The sequence below is a fragment of the Centroberyx affinis genome, unplaced genomic scaffold, assembly GCF_046629955.1.
Source record: "Centroberyx affinis isolate AG114_WGS23_722 - 3 ecotype Tasmania unplaced genomic scaffold, CSIRO-AGI_Caff_v1 ptg002999l_1, whole genome shotgun sequence".
Classification (NCBI taxonomy): Eukaryota; Metazoa; Chordata; class Actinopteri; order Beryciformes; family Berycidae; genus Centroberyx; species Centroberyx affinis.
The window spans coordinates 110,558-133,420 of NW_027281102.1; the positions used below are offsets into that span (position 1 = coordinate 110,558).

General features: G+C 41.6%; 1 protein-coding gene across 1 annotated transcript; it reads right to left on the reverse strand.

The window, feature by feature from the left end:
* Nucleotides 1–1,537: 1,537 nt before the first annotated feature.
* Nucleotides 1,538–14,693, reverse strand: pdhb (pyruvate dehydrogenase E1 subunit beta). The gene is made up of 11 exons (XM_071537249.1): nucleotides 14,627–14,693; nucleotides 14,477–14,536; nucleotides 12,180–12,287; nucleotides 10,035–10,097; nucleotides 8,196–8,231; nucleotides 6,332–6,522; nucleotides 5,478–5,572; nucleotides 5,172–5,282; nucleotides 3,579–3,670; nucleotides 3,281–3,422; nucleotides 1,538–2,476 (listed from the first exon to the last, which is right to left on the reverse strand). Exons 1-11 carry the CDS (start codon nucleotides 14,660–14,662, stop codon nucleotides 2,331–2,333), a joined length of 1,080 nt encoding a protein of 359 aa, XP_071393350.1. The 5' UTR covers nucleotides 14,663–14,693; the 3' UTR covers nucleotides 1,538–2,330.
* Nucleotides 14,694–22,863: the final 8,170 nt, after the last annotated feature.

The following is a 22,863-nucleotide window of genomic DNA, read 5'->3' on the forward strand; positions in this document are numbered from 1 at the left end:
GGATATTTCATATTATATTCAATGCATAACAATAACAGCACAGAACAACTGATAACTACAATTAACCCAAATAGTGAACGCAGGAAGTTTGTGGAAAACGAGCTATTTGGATTAATATTGAGCAGATTATGTGAATATTGCATCAGAGATTAGTTTTCCTGATATTTTTAGGAACGTTTTATACAATTCTCTGTATTATTTATTTTTAACTATCATACATACTTATTATGCTTATTTCAGACAGATTCAGTGTTTTCTTCTCCCTGACGCTCTCTGGTTGTTTTAACTGTGAACTTTTCTAAAGCAGGACGAGGCTGTTCAGCAGAGAGTGAATACAGCTTCATGTGTTCATGTCTTCACCGCGCCCTTATCCTCCTTTATATCTTCAAAAAACATCTAAACTTTAAAAATAACAACTACATTTAGTTCTTTTCTTCACAGAAATTAATGAAATGCTGAGATATACTGTATATATATATATTTTTAAGTACTTTTACACCCCTTAAAACCAAGAAGGCCTTGCGACCCCCCGTGAAGCTTTGGCGACCCCTAGTGGGGGGTGGGACCCCCAGGTTGGGAACCAGTGGTTTAGACAGGTTGCATCCTGAATCTTCACACATGCAAATGAACAATAACAAATGATGCCACAAGACGCGGACCTCAAGGCTCTTTAGTTTTCTCTGCTGTTGGAGACCAAACCTCCGCCGGAGCGTCTTCCTGTTTCTGTGTCTCTGGTTCAGCTCGCAGCTGATTGGCTCCCCGCGATGAGGCGAGCACCGCGGACGTCTGGGAGGAGACCCGGGGACACGTGGCTCAGTGTGGAGTTCTACGGTCCTGGTGATACAGACGACAGAGTGCGAGTTGTCAATCCAGACGGGATTAAAATGACTCCAGGATGTCAGACTTCACTCACAGAAAATAAATGACTGACAGTCGTCTGCTAATGTCGCTTTTACCAGATTCATCAGTGATTTCAATTCCGGATCGATGTTAATAACCCGTTTTTCAGCGAACTCGTATGGATCGTCCATACTGATGCTGTGTGATTCAGAAATTACAAATACCTTGCACAGTAGGTGTATTCTGGCGCCCCTTTATAGGAGAAATAAAATAGCTTAATATATTCATTACCAGTCAAATGTTTGGACGTTGGAATGTTTTATTTTTACTATTTTCCACATTTTAGAATAAAAGTGAAGACATCAAAACTGTGAAATAACTCAAATGGAATTATGCAGCGACCAAAAAAGTGTTAAACAAATCCAAACTATCTGAAATTAAAAACCCCAGATCTCCGTCCCCGAAAAACAGGACTCTAAATTTTTTGATTTTTCTCTCAAAATTGAGAATTTCTGACTTGAATCCCCCCCCCGGCTGAGGTAAAAAAATAAAAAAATCACCTACAATGTCCCCAATATGCCGTCACACAAATCAGATTTGAAAAACACACAAAAGAAAATAAATCTGATATCATGCTGTTTGCACCTTGAGCAGGAAGTCAGATGTGGTTTGGTGTAAATGAGCAGACAGACAGACAGCAGGGTGGAACAGGCTTTATTCTGTAACAGAGCCATTTACAGCAACAAAAATAGTCGGTACAATGCAGCTACAATAAATATCCAAACTGATTTCTCCATCATCTCTACTGCAAAGATCAGGTGATTTATTTTAACGCTGCCTTAAGGACTGAACCCGAGTCAGTGCAAGTGCTTTTTCAAACCGTCACAAGCTGACCGAGCAGCACGACTTGGTTTGGTGGTTAGAAGAGAAAATACTGAAGTATAAGCAGAGGGAGAGAGAGGTTCGTTTTGAAGGGAAGGAGAGGACAGATCAGCCAGAGACACACACACACACACACACTGTTTGGCCTCTGCAGTTTTGAGCGGCGGCCATGTTTGAGCCACACTGCGGCTCATTCTGGAGATTTTTTTTATTTTTTTTGGTTGGTCAGGATGTCAGATTATTTTTGAGATGTTGATGTTTCCGCTGGCCGTTCACACAGCCAGGAGCAGATCAGGCTGAACCGAGTCTGGAGCTCAGAAACATGGCTGCCTCATTTCATACACATGTACTAACACACACACACACACACACACACACACACACACACGTTGCTGTCCAGACCTGATCTCCTCATGGCCGTCTGAACATAGAGAAACCACATGAAATCTGGTTTTGAAACATCAGATCTGCCAAACTTTAGTTAAAGATTACAGAGCTTAAACCCAGGTTCTGTGTGTGTGTGTGTGTGTGTGTGTGTGTGTGTGTGTGTGTGTGTGTGTGTGTGTGTGTGTGTGTGTGCGCACGTGCACGGCAGCCATGTTGTCCCCTCAGACATTGAGGGTCTTCTTCACGGAGAAGATGATGTCTTTGATCTGCGGCAGGCTGTTGTCCTCCAGGATCTTGGCGTACGGCATGGGGATGTCCACGCCCGTCACTCTGATGGCCGGAGCGTCCAGGAAGTTAAAGGCCGGACCTGAAACACACACCGAGGTCAAAGGGCAAGTTCACCTGAAGCGGATTAGATGTGAGGTGGTAATTCTCGAGATTCTCGTTAGCCAGCATTAATAACTAGAACCCTTAAATACAGACTCGAGGTTAACTAGAACCCTTAAAGCTCCACGTTCTCCACTGTCCAGAGTTTTATTTTGTGTCTTTCTGTCCATTCAAAGCTGTGTGTGTGTGTGTGTGGTGTCATGAACCAAAAACACTCTCAATCCATTTCTCCACGTTCATCTTCCAGCATCTCTCTGAGCCTTACCAAGAACAGGCCGTTTCTGTCTCCGTGTCTTTAAGGCTCATTAATATTAACGACCCTCCGTTCCGATCGGCTAACCGTTTCCAGAGTGAAACGTGAGACTCCGCGGCCCGGCGGCTACAGGTAGGGAAAACTCTCCGGTAATAAACAACGACAACCGCTCAACCGCTTTGAAAAAAACTCTTTGTTAGTCTGTTATTTCTTACAAAAATGATAATGAGCGAACCTTTGTGACGTCACAAAGTTACGGAAGTCCAAACGGCTCGTTTAGAGGCTCGCTGCACTAATATGGATTGTGTGGATTTAGTTTTGATACTTTCACCATGTTTAGATAGACCATCCAACTCCTTTATCACCACAGAGGAAGAGGAGTCCTGCTGCACATGATGTGGAGCTTTAAACAGACTGGAGGTTAACTAGAACCCTTTAAGAGAGTCAGATAACGGCCTAAAGTGTAGAACGTAATGTTGGGTCGCTAGCTCGTTAGCTGGTGAGTTAATTGGTTAGCTCGTTAGCCTTTACCCTCCATGATCCTGGCACAGATCTCGGCTCCCACTCCGAACTGCGGCCAGCCTCCCTCCACCGTCACCAAGTGGTTCGTCTTCATCACACTGGCTTCAATACAGTCCACATCCAGAGGACGGATGGTCCGCAGGTTAACCACCTGACAGACAGACAGAGAGACAGACAGGCAGAGAGAGAGACAGGCAGGCAGAGAGACAGACAGACAGACAGACAGAGACAACAGGAGTTAGCAGAGCTGACTGATCCTCGGGTATTACTGGGAGTCTTCAGCCCAGATATCAGGACCTTCCTCTACCTCACACTCGATTCCCTCCTTGGCGAGGACGGCTGCGGCGTCCAGACAGTGACTGACGTACCGGGAGTGAGCAACCAGAGTGATGTGACTTCCTGAAACACAGGAAGGAGGAGAAGAAGAGAGGAGGAGGAAGAGAAGAAGGAGAAGAAGAGAGGAGGAAGAGAAGTTCAAGAAAACATCAATGACAGTTTGAGTCTCTCAGTCTTCTCCTTCCTGAATCTTTTCATCTGAACTTCCTTGTTGCTCTCAGGCCGTTTTCACACTGTTCCTCTTTCTTTTTTTTTTTTTTTAACTGTCAGCGTCTTTTTTTTTTTTTTTACATTAAAGTGAATGGAGAGGTGAGTGTGGGTTTTGTCTCTCTGCCTGCAGTGTATTCATGACCATCTGAACACAATAAAGTCTGGAAGAAGATGATTTTCTGCGTCTGCGTACTAGCTGAGATCTTTCCCCGGTGTAAACGCATCTTGTGCATGGAAGCTGCACTTCTAAAATAAAATAATAAATAAAAGCTCCCCATTTCTCTCTCTGTTCTCTCTCCATGTTTGAATTTTGTTTTGATGTAAAGTTTTATTTAGTGGCTTTCTTGTCGCTTGCAGTGAGGCGCAACAGCAGTCTCATTCTGTCATGCAGCAGTCTGTAATTACTGTCCCACTTTGCAAACTATCTGTCAATAAAGTTGACTGCATTATGAAAAGTGCTGAAAAAAGTATTGATTTGGCATCGGTATCAAAATCAAAGGACCGGACCTGAAAAATCTGAAACGATACCCAGCCTCACCGGCCTCATCAGTCTCACCAGCAGTCTCATCAGTCTCATCAGTCTCACCAGCAGTCTCATCAGTCTCATCAGTCTCAGCAGTCTCACCAGCAGTCTCATCAGTCTCATCAGTCTCAGCAGTCTCACCAGCAGTCTCATCAGTCTCATCCGCAGTCTCACCAGCAGTCTCACCAGCAGTCTCATCAGTCTCACCATCAGTCTCATCAGTCTCACCAGCAGTCTCATCAGTCTCACCAGCAGTCTCATCAGTCTCACCAGTCTCATCAGTCTCATCCGCAGTCTCACCAGCAGTCTCATCAGTCTCACCAGTCTCATCAGTCTCACCAGCAGTCTCACCAGTCTCATCAGTCTCATCCGCAGTCTCACCAGCAGTCTCATCAGTCTCATCAGTCTCACCAGCAGTCTCATCAGTCTCATCAGTCTCACCAGCAGTCTCATCAGTCTCATCAGCAGTCTCACCAGTCTCATCAGTCTCATCCGCAGTCTCACCAGCAGTCTCACCAGTCTCATCAGTCTCATCCGCAGTCTCACCAGCAGTCTCATCAGTCTCATCAGTCTCACCAGCAGTCTCATCAGTCTCATCAGTCTCACCAGCAGTCTCATCAGTCTCATCAGCAGTCTCACCAGTCTCATCAGTCTCATCCGCAGTCTCACCAGCAGTCTCATCAGTCTCACCAGTCTCACCAGCAGTCTCACCAGTCTCATCAGTCTCATCCGCAGTCTCACCAGCAGTCTCATCAGTCTCATCAGTCTCACCAGCAGTCTCATCAGTCTCACCAGCAGTCTCATCAGTCTCATCAGTCTCATCAGTCTCACCTTGCCTCTCGATCTTGGCCTTGCCGATGGGAACGGTGAAGTCTTTGGCCTGGGATTCCTCGGACATCTCGAAGGGAACACCGTACATCAGCTCGTTCTCCAGGAACACCACTGAACACACACACACACACACACACACACACAGGTAAAGGGACAGTTCACTGGAAACAGTGACACCTACCATATTTTTTTTCTACAGAGGTGGACTTTTTATCAGTTACCAGCATATACAGTCACATATATAGGTACAGTTTTCTCTCTGACCAGCACCCCAGTCGTGACCTTTGACCTCTGGAAGCCTCTCACCTGGGTTGTCGTCTCTGATGGCTGACTTGAGGAGGCCCTTGGCGTCTTCAGAGCTCCATGGACTCACCACCTTCAGACCCGGACAGTGACCGTACCTGCAGACAGCAGAGCACACACACTGCTGATGATACTCATACTACTACTGTGATAATACAGATACTAATGCTAATACTAACCCTGATACGAATACTACTATTACTGCTACTACTACTAATAACACGTTCAAAAGAGTTCAGTGTTCAAAAGATAAAACCAGATATTCCCATGTTACTGGGGAGGCTGGTGACATCATCACCAACATCTTTATAATATTTTAAGATTTAGTAGATTTAAGGTTTAATAGGAATACTAGCAGTAGTAGCAGTAGTAGGGCTGAAGGATTTTGAAAAAATATCTAATTGCAATTATTTTGACTGATATTGCAATTGCGCTATGATTTGCGATATTAGAGGGAATGATAATTTTTACATCATTATTCTCATTTTCATTGAAAAACGTATTAAAATGATTATGGTGTGATTTTTGCGGGGATCTGTACCAAACAAAGATGTTTTCTTCAGTCTGTAGAATATGATGTGTAGGCCAGGACATCTCTGCAGCACCACAATATTTACTTTAAAATGCTATTTTGACACATTTCACCTTTAACTAATATTGCGCCTCCTGAGATTTGAAAATTGCAGGAGGCCATATTGCGATTTCCATAAAATTTTGATTAATCATTCAGCCCTAAATAGTAGTATTACTATTTTGTTTTCTGTAAACCACTTTCACAGTTTATCCATCTATCTATCTATCTGTCTATCTATCTATCTATCTGTCTATCTATCTGTCTTCAGTCAGTCCAGACCCACCAGGCAGCGAAGCACTGGGAGTGCTGTGCGGCGACGCCGGCCGACGCTCCGTTCGGCCCTCTGAACACGATGGGCACCGACTGCAGACCGGCCGACATGTAGTACGTCTTCGCCGCCGAGTTGATGACCTGGTCGATGGCTTGCATGGAGAAGTTAAAGGTCATGAACTCGCAGATGGGCCTCAGGCCGGCCTGGAGGGGGGGGGGACAACATGACACCGCAGTACATACTGACACACAGTAGACGAGCCACAGAATTCACAAAAGTGCTGATGAGTCTGGATCCAGATGAAGTCCACAGGTGTTGCGCCACACTGTGAATTCCCTAAATAACATGTTTCCCCGTCTCTGTTCTGGACTCTGTGTGTGTTGCTGTTTTGCCATAGAAGGAAATGTGCTTCATATGTAGATTCTGACAACTTCCTGTAGGCTCAACGGACGCTTTGTGGTTTGAGATGAGATCACAAACCGGACATCAGTCTGCATATAGACTCTATACACATCAGTCTGTATATAGAATCTATACACATCAGTCTGTATATAGACTCTATACACATCAGTCTGTATATAGACTCTATACACATAGACTCTATACACATCAGTCTGTATATAGACTCTATACATATCAGTCTGTATATAGACTCTATACACATCAGTCTGTATATAGACTCTATACACATCAGCCTGTATATAGACTCTATACATATCAGTCTGTATATAGACTCTATACACATCAGTCTGTATATAGACTCTATACACATAGACTCTATACACATCAGTCTGTATATAGACTCTATACATATCAGTCTGTATATAGACTCTATACACATCAGTCTGTATATAGACTCTATACACATCAGCCTGTATATAGACTCTATACACATCAGTCTGTATATAGACTCTATACACATCAGTCTGCATATAGACTCTATACACATCAGTCTGTATATAGACTCTATACACATCAGTCTGCATATAGACTCTATACACATCAGTCTGTATATAGACTCTATACACATCAGTCTGTATATAGACTCTATACACATCAGTCTGTATATAGACTCTATACACATAGACTCTATACACATCAGTCTGTATATAGACTCTATACACATCAGTCTGTATATAGACTCTATACACATCAGTCTGTATATAGACTCTATACACATAGACTCTATACACATCAGTCTGTATATAGACTCTATACACATAGACTCTATACACATCAGTCTGTATATAGACTCTATACACATAGACTCTATACACATCAGTCTGTATATAGACTCTATACACATCAGTATGTATATAGACTCTATACACATCAGTCTGTATATAGACTCTATACACATAGACTCTATACATATCAGTCTGTATATAGACTCTATACACATCAGTCTGTATATAGACTCTATACACATCAGTCTGTATATAGACTCTATACACATAGACTCTATACACATCAGTATGTATATAGACTCTATACACATCAGTCTGTATATAGACTCTATACACATAGACTCTATACACATCAGTCTGTATATAGACTCTATACACATCAGTCTGTATATAGACTCTATACACATAGACTGTATACACATCAGTCTGTATATAGACTCTATACATATCAGTCTGTATATAGACTCTATACACATCAGTCTGTATATAGACTCTATACACATCAGTCTGTATATAGACTCTATACACATCAGTCTGTATATAGACTCTATACACTCAGTCTGTATATAGACTCTATACATATCAGTCTGTATATAGACTTAGACTCTATACACATCAGTCTGTATACACATCAGTGTGCATACAGACAGGAAGTGCTGACTCATCATTAGAGCAGCAGTGTGTCTCACCATGGCGGCTCCCACTGCGATGCCGGCGAATCCCATCTACACAGAACAGACAGAACAGACAGAACAGAACAGACAGACTGAGCTGAAGGTGAAGAGACATTCTGACCCAACATTTATTTACATCAGTGGGAAGCTGTGGATCTGTGTGACGCTCAAACAACACAAGACCGTCAACTACATTCAAATAAAGGGACATACCACGGAAAATATCTGATAATATCTAAAATCGGCCCAAGCCTACTCGGGATGAATCGATTAGCCAATGGACAGAAAATGTATCGATTATAATTTTGATAATCAATGAATCGCTTTGGTCATTTATCAGTAAAAATATCAAACATTTTCTGGTTCCAGCTTCACAGATCTACTGCTTTTCTCCGTCTCATCTCATTATTAAATGAATCCTTTTGGGATTTTGATGGATTAAATGACAATGAAAATAATCGCTAGTTGCAGCCCTACTTAATAGCTTTTTATAAAATATCAATTTTCTGATTCTTACTCCCCATGAAAGTTTAAACGTTTCACATGTTTTAAATAAAAAGTTTTGGTTTTGTTCTGCTATAAAATTAGGAAAATGTCACTCGCGCCTTTTAACTCAAAACCTTGGATTTACTTTTTAATGATTTATCCGACTCTCTGAGAGTGATTTCTATTGAGCAGTAGAAGAAGCTTCAGTTCTTAAATCACCAATATTACAAGTAGAGATGTTCTGATATCATTTTTTCTTCCCGATACCGATTCCGATACCTGAACTCACGTATCGGCCGATAACCGAGTACCGATCCGATACCAGTGTGTTAAAACAAATATATATAATTATTTTTTAACAGCTGTATACTACTAACCCTGTATGGATGTGATATGATTGCTATCATTGTTCTATGGCCTGGCTCAGGTTAAACTCTTTGTAAAACATGAACAAATACATACAGAGAATGAATGCCATAGAACTTTATTATCTAGTTTGACAGTCAGTCATAACTGAAAAAGAACATAAATAAATAAATCTAGGAATAAATAACAATTCCTTTAAAAAACCGTTAAAGTGCAGTCACAATTTAGTAAAATAAAAGACATTTGAAATTTTAAATAGTACAGTAACAGTATAAATTTAGTATATAAGTATAGATTTCCAGGAAAACAGCCGTTTTAACGGGTGAAACTACTTTAAAGTTGATTTTTCGGGGCTAATAAATGACGTGATATCAGATCGGTGCATAGACTACATCTGTGTACTCGCCAATACCCGATCAGCATGTCAGGCTGAATCAGAGGCATTTCCCATACTGGTATCGGAACAACTCTAATTACAAGAATCCAATTCTGCTTCACAAATATCATTCAGTAGCATCTATGGTGTCACTTGTGTTGATATGAGACCGAACTGATGCATCTGAGCACCGTTTGATGTTTTTATTACTGCTTGACTGCTCACTTTCTGACTGTCGATTTTATTTGTTTTATTCTTTTACTTCCCTTCTTTATCACTGGACCCATTTGATCATTTCCTATGTAAAGCTATGTAAAGCACCTAAAGTTTGTTATTATTATTGTAACATTAGTATAAAATAAACAACACATGCTAGTGGTGAGCTGAACTTTACGGAAGAGGATTAGGGCCACATGTGAAAAATGTATTTGAGTTCTGAGATTAAAGTCAGAATTCAGACTTTAAACTCAGAACTCAAATAACTTTAATCCTCTTCCGTACAGCTTCATCTTCTGGCACCGACACAGCTGAACTTCTGCTCCCCGTCTTTCAGTGGGACGGGGAAATTACCCAACATGCATTTCCTGCTCACAGTTCACAGTCAGATCTCCTGTGTTGTGTCTAACCTCTGTGATCGGAGTGTCGATGATGCGTTTGTCTCCATACTTCTTCCACAGGCCCCGGCTCACCTGCGCACACACACACACACACACACACACACACACACACACACACACACACACACACACACACACACACACACACAAAATGACTGTGAAAGTTACCTTGACCTCGATAAATCAGGACGTCTATTAGCTCAAGTGACCGTTCACTTCCAAAATCAAATCTCGCAAACAAAGAGAGCGAGATACAAACTAGATCTTCTGGATTTCAGAAACACTGAAGATCAAAGCGAGGCAGGTCCAAACATTTTATTTCCAAAGTGAACATAAAAAGTTTGGAAATGAGCATTATACAACAGGTAGTTCCGACCAAGCGATCTGATTGGTCAACTAGACATTTAGAACGTGATCAAATCAGCATGACAGCACACCTAGCCGTGCTCATCACTAAATATTACTCCGCCATATTATCATACAATATATTTAAATATGATGCTAACTCTGTTCAGCCTTGATGTTCCAGACGCTCTGCATCCTCCATCAGCTGTGCCGGTGAGTCTGTGACACGGCGCTACTAGCTTAAAAATACATGTGAAGTTCGAGGACGTAGCAGCTAAATCTGTCCATGGAAAAATTATTTTTTTCAGCAGATATCTTAGTTACAACAAGATCGAGCTAGCGAGGCAGTTTTGTGTTTATATGTGTGGTATTTATTCAGTTTGGGAAATCCCGCGATCTCTAGAGAGCATTAGCTCCAGTTGGCTGCTGACTCAACAGGGACTAGAACTCGTCTGTTGCAGGTCGTTACTAAGGCTCCGCCTACTTGCTGGAGTAGTAAACTAGGTTCATTACATAGGAGTCTACTGACGTGACTGATTGTTTTCCAGTTATTAGTCAGACCCCATGTATTTCCAGGGAAACGGAGATAACACTAGCAAAAAGTTTTTTATTTTGAGAGCGAATTGCCCCACAATATGAATACATTTTGTTTGTATCTTTTATTTTGTTGTATAATCGCAATATTACACTCGAGGGTGTGCGTTACCGTCATTATTGGCACGACAGTGATGCGGTCAGGACCGAGGCTTGACTGAACATGTTCTCAGCTGTCGAGGCGCAGTAGGAGCAGTTGTAATAATAACAGCGGTAGTATAGCAGAGCTGTAGACTTGAGACTTGGACTCGTCCGCTGTGAGACTCGAGTAGGGCTGAACGATTTAAAAAAAAATGTAATTGCGTTTATTTTGACTGATATTGCAATTGCGATATGATTTGCGATATTAGAGGGAATGATAATTTTTACATCATTATTCTCATTTTCATTGAAAAACGGATTAAAATGATTATGGTGTGATTTTTGCGGGGATCTGTACCAAACAAAGATGTTTTCTTCAGTCTGTAGAATATGATGTGTAGGCCAGGACATCTCTGCAGCACCACAATATTTCATGTAAAATGTTTTTTTGACACATTTCACCTTTAACAAATATTGTGCCTCCTGCGATTTGATAATTGCAGTAGGCCATATTGCGATTTCGATAAAATTTCTATTAATTGTTCAGCCCTAGACTCGAGACTTGAAAGCAAAGACTTGATCAGATTTAAACCGGTAAAACCCCGGAGCGATCGCTTATTCAAAAACAGGTTTTTAAAAGCCTTCCCAACACTGCTGACTATTAAGGAACGAAACAAATAATAACTTTGATGTAAATATTTCCATAGATCAGCAGAAAGGCGGCGCCTGCACAGTGTGAAGCTCTACTCAGTCTCTATGAGCAAAACAGTAAATCCACATTTTCTGTGTTTGTTTTTTCAGTTCTGATGAGTGATGTGAAATGTATTCGGTGTAAATAATTTGTCGTTTCCTTTTCACGGTTGTCAAGCAGCAGCAGGATCATTAAAATGTTTTTTCTTGAAGTGTCAAAATGCAACACGACTCCTCTGGTGAACACAAGTTTGCTAGCTTGTTGCATTTTGTGACTTCCGGAAAATAAACATTTTAATGATCATGCAGTTCTTTGATAACTGTGAAAAGGTAACGACTAATTACATTTCACATCAATTATCAGAACACAGAAAAATGTTTCGATAAGCACTTTATGAATAAGTTCATCATCATCATCATCATCATCATCATAGTTGTGCTGACCTTGTAGGCTCCGTCGTACTGGGCCACCTCCTCCCCCAGCAGGAAGACGCGCTCGTCCCGCTCCAGCTCCTCGTCCATCGCCTGGTTCAGCGCATCGCGCACCGTCACCTGCACACACACACACACACACACACACACACACACACACACACACACACGCACACGCTCAGAACAGGCCGACACCGTCCCGCTGTCAGACAGGACGTCCCGTTAACGACACGCCCTGCTCCGGTCTGGCAGGACAGGTTTGATGCAGCTTCACTCATCACACATTCACTGATCAATACCCAATACTGAAGCCCTAAACCTGAACTGATTCTAATGAGGCATTCTGATCAGATTCCACACAAGTCTGCATGAAGATGCTTTATCATTAGTAGTAGAAATAGTAGTAGTGACTACTACTATTTCTACTGTTATTACCACTACTAGTGGTAATAACAACAGTGATAGCAGTAATAATAATAGCATTAGTAGTAAACATAGTAGTAATAATAGCAGTAATAGTAGTAGCTGCTACTACTACTGCTAGTAATAGCAGTAGTAGTAGTACTAGTAGTAGCAGTACTAGTAGTAGCAGTAGTAGTAGTAGCAGTAGTAGAAGTAGTATTAATAGCAATAGTAGTAGTAGCAGTAGTAGTAGTAGCAGTAGTAGTAGTAGTAGAAGTAGTATTAATAGCAATAGTAGTAGCAGCAGTAGTAGTAGTACTAGTAGTAGTAGTAGCAGCAGCAGTACTAGTAGTAGTAGTAGCAGCAGTAGTAGCAGTAGAAGTAGTAGTAGCAGCAGTAGTAGTACTAGTAGTAGCTGTAGTAGTAATAGCAGTATTAGTAGTAGCAGCAGTAATAGCAGTAATAGCAGTAGTAGTAGTATTAGCAGTAGTATCAGTAGTAATAATAGAAGCAGAAGTACTAGTTATTCTGGGTTTCAGTGGAGACTTTTAGTGTCTCATGATGCTCTAAATGTTTCAGAGAAGAAAACTGAATGCTGAATACTCAAATTTAAAGATGATGAATATTGAAAAATAATTATCAGCTATCAGCAGCCTCAGTCCAAAGCAGATATTCAAGGACCCATATCGCTCAAACCCTAATTTCCTCAAATCATCACAACACTTCACCAGAGGGGTCAGAGGTCAGAGGTCAGACGCAGAACAGACAACAAACTGTCTCGACATTTGCTCCATTTTATTTAGCTCAAACTTCAAATTAGGAAATTCGCCCTGTTTCACCAGAACAGCACAAGAGCCAGAAATAACGGCTGATTGTAAACAGTCAGTTAGTCAGACGGTGGGAGGTAAACTCTCCATACAACCTGTGTGTCATCACATCAGCAGCTGCAACTTTCAATTAAACTGTCGGTACTGCTGTGCTGTATAAAACTACTAAGACAACCTGCTGAATATAGCACATATAACATATTAGACACTGTCCAATACTTTCCACTTTCTTGTATGGAGGAGAACATCACACCAAACTCCATTTAAAAAATCGTCAATTTAATGTTGTCTTGCATATCAATACAGTACATACCTGGTAAAACTTCACTTTAGACATACTGAGAATCACTGAGAGCAACTGGAAAATTCGGCAGGTATCCAATACACAAAGCAGCAGTTATTTCAGTAAAATTTCAACTTTTATAATTGGTTCGTCATTCAAACGCACCGTGGAGGGCGGCAGCGTGTCCCAACTCTTACACTGTTATTTCATTTAAATAAAGTGCTGCTTGGTGGATCACTTATATGCCGAATTTGCCAGAAGCCTCTTATGATTCAGAAAAGTCTTAACGTTATATTCGAACGGGTATGTAGGCTTGTCGAAAAGCAAGGCAACATTAAAACTGACATATTGAACGGAGATTCCATAAAGGCGATGGCAGAACCTGTAGGGGTTGTTGGGGACCCAAACTGTCCCCTGGGAGCCGGGTTCAGTGACACATACATCACTCTGGTCATGAGGGGGAAACTCCCACGACTCTGGATCCTATGGATCCGGACTCTGTTTAATAAAGGCTGGATGGGGACTGGAAGCTAGCCGGAGAAGAAGAGCCATCTCAGCCCGGATCCAATGAGACAACCCGCATCTCACACTCAGAGCCCGACGTCCTGAATATTAACCTTAACCTATTATCGCTCCGTAAAGAAGTACACCTGTCGTAAAACACGTGTCACACAGCACTCTTTGTCGGTTTTCATTACAAACTGCCCTTGACAAGTATAACCATCAGCTGGAAGGTTAGCTAGCTGACAGCCAGCTAGCTAGCGCTGCTAACCGCATTGGGACAGACCGGGACAGACCTGGACAGAGGCCGGCGCGGTTTTGTGAAATTCCCGCCGCAGGACCACCGACACGGCATTCTGTGGAGGGAGAGACGCCATTACTGACAGAATATTACCGACACACACACGATGAGATGCTGTCAAATAAATAAAAGAGTGACTCCATACCCGTCCGGAGCGAAGAAAACACCTCAGCGACGCCATCTTTGACCTGTCCTCTGCTGGCGAGCGGGCGGGAACTTGCTGGCGACAGGAGATTTCAGCCAATCACAATTGCGGTTCAAACTTGTCATTATGGAAAGCCAATCGCGGCTGTTCTCTGATGACGGAGGCGGAAGAAGTCTAAACACTTTGAAAAAACAATCCAAGGACAAGTTGAGCTCTCAGCTCTGCTGCTCCTGTCTGGAACCGACAGACAGACAGCAGCAACATATTGATGCAAGAGTAACTTTTATGAACCTTTTAACCAGATTTAGTTCACTTATTATCTTAAATTTTAACGAGCTATGGGCGCTAATTGAATCTTCCATTTATTACAACTGATTGTTGTTGGTTTTGTTCCTTTGACTTTACAGTACAGTGTAACTTTGCAATACGTATAATAATAATAATACTTTCATACTGCCTATAATTTAGAGCTGCAACGATTAATTGATTAGTTGTCAACTATTAAATTAATTGGCAACTATTTGATAATCGATTAATCGGTTTGAGTAATTTTTTAAGAAAAATAAGTCAAAATTTTCTGATTCCAGCTTCTTAAATGTGAATATTTCCTGGTTTCTTTCCTCCTCTATGACAGTAAACTGAATATCTTTGGGTTGTGGACAAAACAAGACATTTGAGGACGTCATCTTGGGCTTTGGGAAACACTGATCCACATTTTCCACCATTTTCTGACATTTTATAGACCAAACTAATCGATTAATTGAGAAAATAATCGACAGATTAATCGTCAATTAAAATAATTGTTAGTTGCAACCCTACTATAATTCATGTTTCATATGTGCATACCTTTTATTCATTTCTTCATCAGTATGCTGTTATTCTTATATTTCTCACTTTTCATTTCTAGTAAACACATTCTGCTGCTGTGTTGTTTCAGACCCGCTCTGTTCTTATTTAGATTTTATTTCTCTTTATTTCGACGCAATTTGCCCACAGGGATACAGAGTAAAGTGTCATTTAATCTTTTTTTTATTTTCTAAATATAGATCTGTGATCAATGCAGGTCTAATGTAAATTCCACTGTTATGTAAAGCAGTGATTCTCAACCTTTTTCATATCAAGGACCCCTAATTTAGTACAAATTAAGACCACGGACCCCCAATTGTTGAGATTTTATCTCTCGGACCCGAATCTGAGAATATTTTTATTGTCAGATATGATTTTGTCCAGAACTCCATGACTATCTGTATTGTAGGTAGAGAGATAACAGAGAAACTATGATCAGAACAGTCATTCTTCTACATTCTCTAATTGTGTTAACTTCTTGTAAATGAAATGATGGTGAAGTTTAACATTTCATCAATTTGCTGGGGACCCCCTGGAACCCCCTCAAGGACCACTGGTGGTCCCCGGACCCCACGTTGAGAACCACTGATGTAAAGAGAGAGAGAGAACTGGCTCTTCCAGTTAGTTAATTCTATTATTTATACAGCATGGAGACACAGAGACCCAAAACAAACAGGTTGTGGGTTTGAGTCCATTTTTGGACATTTTTTTTTTCCCCTTTTGAAGTCTTAAGGACTGGACTCCATCTACTGCAATTGTTTGGAAGACAGCTCCTCCAGCAGTGAATAATGACTGAATTTTCATTTTGGGGTGACCTATCCCTTTAATGTCCCTTTAACTGGGAGAATTCTCCACACTGATAAAGCAGCGACGCCTCAAAATAATCCTTCACAGTGTTTGTGCTGAGCGTTTGGACAAAGACAGAAAACAGCAGCAGCGTCTCACAGCTGAACAGATTTATGTATTTCACATTAAAGAAACATCAGGGCGGAGCTTCCAGAAGCCGATCAGGTTTCACATCCTGCAGCCCAGCGTCTGCTCCGGGGACACGAGCCTCAAGGTTTCTGACTGTTTTGATCAGAGCATAGCAGAGGTGAGACCGAGTCCGCTTTGCTCCAGTCCCAAGTCGGCCTCAAGTGTTGAGGCACAAGTCTCAAGTCAAGTCCCAAGTCTAAATGTAGATTATCAATTCAAGTCAAATCCATGTCATTAATGTCAAGTCTCAAGTCTAAATGTAGAACAGCAAGTCAAGTCAGAACAAATCAAGAGTCCAGTATCAATTTAATATCTTAAAGAAAACTAAATATCTAGGACTTTTCAATGCAATATGGTTTTAATAGGATAAAAACTTGATAAGAGCATCATGAGTTTGATTTCTATAATCAGTTTCAACTTCAATAAATTCAATCATTCCATACAAATTCAGAAAACAGAATTTAAATTCAGTCGTCTGCTGGAACAAATCTCATCACTTTCAATCTAAGTCATTTACACAAACACAAGATCTCAAGTCAAGACTTTAGAAACCTTTTCAAGTCATCAGAGTACAAGTCAGAGTCAAGTCCCAAGTCACCAGAACCCAAGTCAAGTCAAGTCTCAAGTCTTCTCTTCATGCATCAAGTCTCAAGCTATTAAAAGTCTGACTCGAGTCCAAGTCATGTGACTCGAGTCCCCACCTCTGGAGCATTGTTTCAGTTTGTTAAGACAAGTTAAGATCAGATACAGTTGGTGAATAATAACGCTAATTCTAATAATAATAATAATCATCATCATCATCATCATCATCATCATCATCATCACCTACTTTTCATTTTCAGAACAGGCTCCTGCTGAAGAACAATAACAAACTGAAACTGTAAATGTTCAGATGAACCTTTAAAAACAGACGGCACTGTGTGCAAACACAACCAAATAAATGACTGTCAGCAAATAAAACACAGGTCGGCTTTTCTGTCAGAGCGTTCATGACGGGAAAACATGGAAGCAGGAACACAGAAGTCAGAGTGGTGGATCCCCGCCGCTCTCCAACAGACTGGACACAGCATGAGGACTCCCATTGATTCCTATGGGTGAGTTAGGGTTAGGGTATGGGTTCATCAGTGTGAGGTGGTTTTGTGCAGAGCCGTGCAGACAGAGTTCGTCCAGGTTGTACCACGAGCTTCTCTAGAACTAATGCTTCAAAGTAGGGAATTCCCATTTGATGGGTTGTAATCACAATCCAGCTCTGAAAACCCAGCAGAGAAACATGGACGCCTGTGAGGTTTAATTTGCAACAGCTAATGATATTAATCCTCCTATAATGTTTTTCTGTTTGGGGTCAAATTGACCGCATCAATTTAAACCTACAAAAAATGATAGTAATTGAAAGTGTTTCCTAAGATTACACTTCAGGACATCAGCAGGAAACACTGCAGTCTGTCAGTAATGAAAAAAACACCAATAAAAAGTCAGTTAGTCTTTCAAAGAGCTGACAGGACAGAAAACCTTCAGGTGAGAGAAAACTCTATAATAACTTGGTAAGACTGCACGTCTTACATTACAGCCTAAAGCATGGGAACATTTTTTTAAAGATAAGAAATTTGCATGGGAAAGTTCCCTCAGTATCAGTCAAAACAAAGAGAAAGAAAATATGTGTAAAACTTTAATATTTTCTCTGGTTTTATAAGGCTTTTCTCCTAGTAGGAACTTGGAATTCCCAACTTTCCAACATCTCTGGAACGCAGCATGAGGAGAGTTGTAAATATGGATTCATGTCGTCCATAACATCAACATGGCCGAACTCTGTCTGTGTAGGGCTCTGCTTCCCGGAAGGGTCAACTCAAGACAAATGCTAAAAAAACTGAATAATCAACATGAGTGGAAAAGTTTTCCTTTGGAATAAAGATCAACCATAATGAAACACAAGGGAGCTCATCACTGCTGTCAGTTAGAAAACCACGTACCTCCAAAAGAAAAAGTGTTTTTCAGGATATAAGACTGCGTATTTTCTCATTAATCCCCAAGTTTTTTAAATTGTCCAATGGGGTTTTAACAGGTTTTAGAGTTAAAACTCACAGCAACACAAAGTGATCGCGGCGTTAGAAGAACCCGCGATGAACCTCTATAGTTATTATCTGATTTCCAGCCACCTGGAACCTCCTTCCACTCCTCATGGGTAAAGTGCTGCAGAGAAACATTCTGACATTATTTTCACTATCATTCAAGAAGGAAACACCATTGCATTTGATTGGATCATGATTGCACTGAATAACAAAACAAAAGTGTTTTGAGCATAAAGCAAAGTAATTTAAAACAGAATTTCTGAGCGCTAAAAATACGATTTTTGTGATCTGGGTCTCGGAGTCCGGGAGTTTGTCCCATCGTCTCCTTACCCAACATCTGATGAGAGGATGGAACCAAAATCCTCTCTGCGTCTCTGGTGGATCACTCTGTCTGCATGCTAACGCTTTAGCATACAGTATGTTTTAATCATAGGCCAATAGCATTATGCATGGAAGCCCATTCCCGCCACAATAAAAAAGACTAAATTCTGACTTTATTTCTCAGAATTCTGAGTTTTGTTTTGTCGGTCAGAAAAGTCAGAATTGTGAGGGAAAAAAGTCACAATTCTGATAAAGTCAGAATTCTATGATAAAAAGCCAGAATTGTGAGAAAAAAACCATCAGAATTCTGAGATATAAATTCAGAATTCTGAGATAATAAAAAGAAATAAACTCACAATTGAGTCGTTACTTACTTATTTTATTGAGTGGCAGGAATGGGCTTCCATAATTCTGCTAAAAGTGAGACAATGGAAACTTGCAGCAGCTCTGAGGCTGATGGTTTGCTCATTTTAAAGAATAACCCAAACCCAAATCTGTGTAAATCGCATGGTAAAAAACATGCTACTAATAGCAGGTGGAAATTTCCACCTGCTATTGGCTGATCTTTGGTACCAGGTGATGATGTCACCACCTGTTGTACGACATCACCTGGCACCAAAGATCAGCCTATAGCAGATGTCCAGTTCAGTCAGGCTTCACCACAGATTTGGGTTTGGAGTTCAGTTCGGTGTGTAAACCTGCCAGGCCGGTTTAGAGGTAAACTGGTTAAAAAGAAAGCTTTCTTCTGAAATACTTTCAACGGCAGGAGATCTCTCTTCCCGTGAGACTTCGAGCACAACTGGTTTTGTTTACACAGGAATTGTGTAAGTTAGCCGGACAGCTGAAGGTTTGTCTGTTGATTTGTAATGAAGTTCACTAATGATGAAGATTGAGATTTTGTTTTCAGAAGTCATGAATCTACGGGTCAGAGAATAAAAACTAATACCAACTCTGGATTACTAAGAGACACAGAGAGGATTTTGGCCTCATTCCTCTCATCAGATGTTGGGTAAGGAGACCAAAAACTCCCCAAAAAGTCAGTGTCGTCCTTTAATTTGGTGTTTGATTGAGTCGTATGGCAGCGGCGGGCCGGCCTAGTGGTTAGAGAGACTGTACTGTAACTGGAAGGTCCCAGGTTTGATCCCCCGTGACCCCAGATGGCCGCCCTGCCGCCTCTTTGAGTCGGTCAACATGGTAATACAAAAAATACTCTGATTTCTGTAGGCACAAGGATACATATGGCACACTAAAAGAATCACAGAGCTCCTTCAATTTGAGGAAAACAAATACAAATTAAAACACAACAGAATAAAAACAAAACAGAAGCAGAACGATTAAAAATGGCAGGAGTCAATACAATCACAGATGAACGGCGGGGGGGAGGAGCCACACAGGTGGACCGGACTTTCCTCCGCACTTCCCACCTTACAAGTAATTCTTCTCCACACTGTAGTTTTCAGGCACTGCTGAACTGTAAGTAAATTTACCGTCTCTCACAATTTCTTTTCTGTTTTTTTCAAACTTTAACACTAGAGCAGACCGGTGGACCTTTGGGCGTCTGAGAGAAGGCCAACGAGGCGTTAAATATAATCATAACCACTATTTCCTTGTTTGATTTAGAAAATCTAAGGGTTAGAGTGGTTTGTACAGAGCGGCGTCTAGACGTTTTGCAAGCCGAGATATTTCAATTGTAAAATTCAAAACAGCTGTCGGTCGACGGTGGGGCTGGGTATCGGTACTCGATACCTTTAAGGTATCGACCGCAAGAACCCAGTACCAAGTATTATCGAAACTTCTCCAGTCAAACGATACCTGCAGTCGATACTTTTTGTACACAGATCTAGAAAAAAATGACTATTTGTCTGGTTTTGCTCGCAGCCAATCACCGCAAGCGTTCTTCGATTTAATGCGACGTGTGATTGGTCCGCCGCCGCAGCAGCTACGCGGTGTGTGTGACGGAGTCGGCAGTTCAGCGTGCCGAGATGCCACCAAAACGTAAAAAAAAAAAAAGGTATTGAATGAAGTACTCTATTGGTATCGGTATCACTTTCAGGGTGCTGGTATTGGTACTGGTATCGTAATTTTTTAAACAATACCCGGCCCTAGTCGACGGCAGCTTGGCCTTTCTAGTGTTAAAAGAGCTGGAAACAGTCAAACTCAGTTTCCGTTGGTCTCCCCCCGGTCCAGACTGCTGAGCGGAGGTGAAGACGGGAGGGCGGAGGTGAAGACGGGAGGGCGGAGGTGAAGACGGGAGGTGACGAGTGGTTTCTGATCTCACACACCGCCTCTCTCCCCAACCAGACTGATGTTTAGAATCGGACTCCAGATGATGGTTGATTACCTGTAGACCCGACTCGACCTGTAGACCGTTCTGATCGGTTTACCTGAACTCTGCAGCGTTTCCCCCTTCAGTTCAGTCGGTTTGTCCGGGTGAGGACGATGACCTTTGAACTCTGGTGGCACCAAATAACGGCAGCGAGAGTCTCAGTCCTCTAACGAAGAGAACTGCAACTCCGACTACAGGAAACCACCCCGAAACACAAGGGATTATGGGTAGAAGGAGACGGAAAGCCTAGCAGAACAAAATCAAGTCTGGACTGACTCACATTCAGCTGTTTCTTCATGTGGTCTGAACTGGTATGAACACCACAGAAGAAGAGACAGACAAGTCCATCATGTTAGATAAAGTTACAGGAAGTGGAAACAGATGACAGGTTCAGACTCTGTCCAATAAACAAGCTGCTTGTGAGTCATGTGACTTTTTTCCCCAAGCCCTGGGGCCAGTTGCATAAAGATAGACCTGGTCCAGATCTCTAATGGTTTGTTTCTGTCTCTAAAGACTCTCTCTCTTCTTCAGACTCTTCCCAAAAACCAAAGATTTGGCATCTTGTCTGAAACAGCTTCAGTATTTAAACTTCCCGCTCTGACAGTTAGGCCGACTCGTTGCCATAACAACAAAGTTCTTAACTCAAGATTAGCCGGGGGGAAGGTGGCTAACTTTCCTACCTCAAAATAAGTCAGTCGTAATATTTAAGTAACAGACAGTCTTAATTAGACTAGTCCAACCTGAGAATCTAAGACCAGTCTAAGGCTTAGACTGGTCTTTAACTAGCTTTATGCAGCTGGCTCCTGGTTGGCTTGTGATTGGTCAGTTTGAACCTAAAGGAACCAAATACAGAAATACAACAAAGTCGAGGTTTGATCGCACCCTGACTTACCATCCAGACCAAAGTAATCACTTCCTACCCAGCAGCCATTTAATCAAACATGAGTGAACCACTGGCCCACCAGCTGCTAGGAGGCCATTTTGTTAAAAACACAGTGAGAGTTTTTGATTTTTTGATTTCGGCCGCCTGTCTGAACTACAAACACTGCAGTCCACAGTCTGGACACCTGACTGAATGTTCTGTGTTTCATTCTGATCTACAGTCTTCTGCTTAAATGCTTGAAATTTGTTTCTTTGTTTCTGATCCTATGTATGAATTTCTTTCCAAAGCCTTTTGCCTTTCCATCAAGGCAAAGAATCTAAAATATAAGATAGTTTTGATTGGTTTTTTGGTCGCTGCATAATTCTATTTGTTTTATTTCATAGTTTTGATGTCTTTACCGTTATTCTAAAATGTGGAAAATAGTAAAAAATAAAGAAAATGTGGTGTGACCAGACTGCTGACTGGTGGTGTAGCCGCGTGTTTTCCGTCTCAGAAACGCTTCAGACAGACTTTCAGCTGCTTCTCCAAGACAAACTGCAGCAGCTGCGTTGGTTTTCTACAGTCAGTCTGCCTCGCTGTGCAGTCCTGCAACGTGTCGGAGGTCGGAGATGATTTCACAGAGGGAAGCTGGAGTTCATCACAGCGCCGGGAGAGTTCAGAGGTTAAAGGTTAAAGGTGTGGGAGGCGGAACTGACGGGATCCAGGGCAGGAAACTCACTTTACCGTCCGCAGCGGCTGGTGGATTTCCACTTTTTCTATTTTCACGAGCCAGATTCCTTTTGAGAATAGAGACGAGGCTAGCCGGTCGGTGGAGCAGACT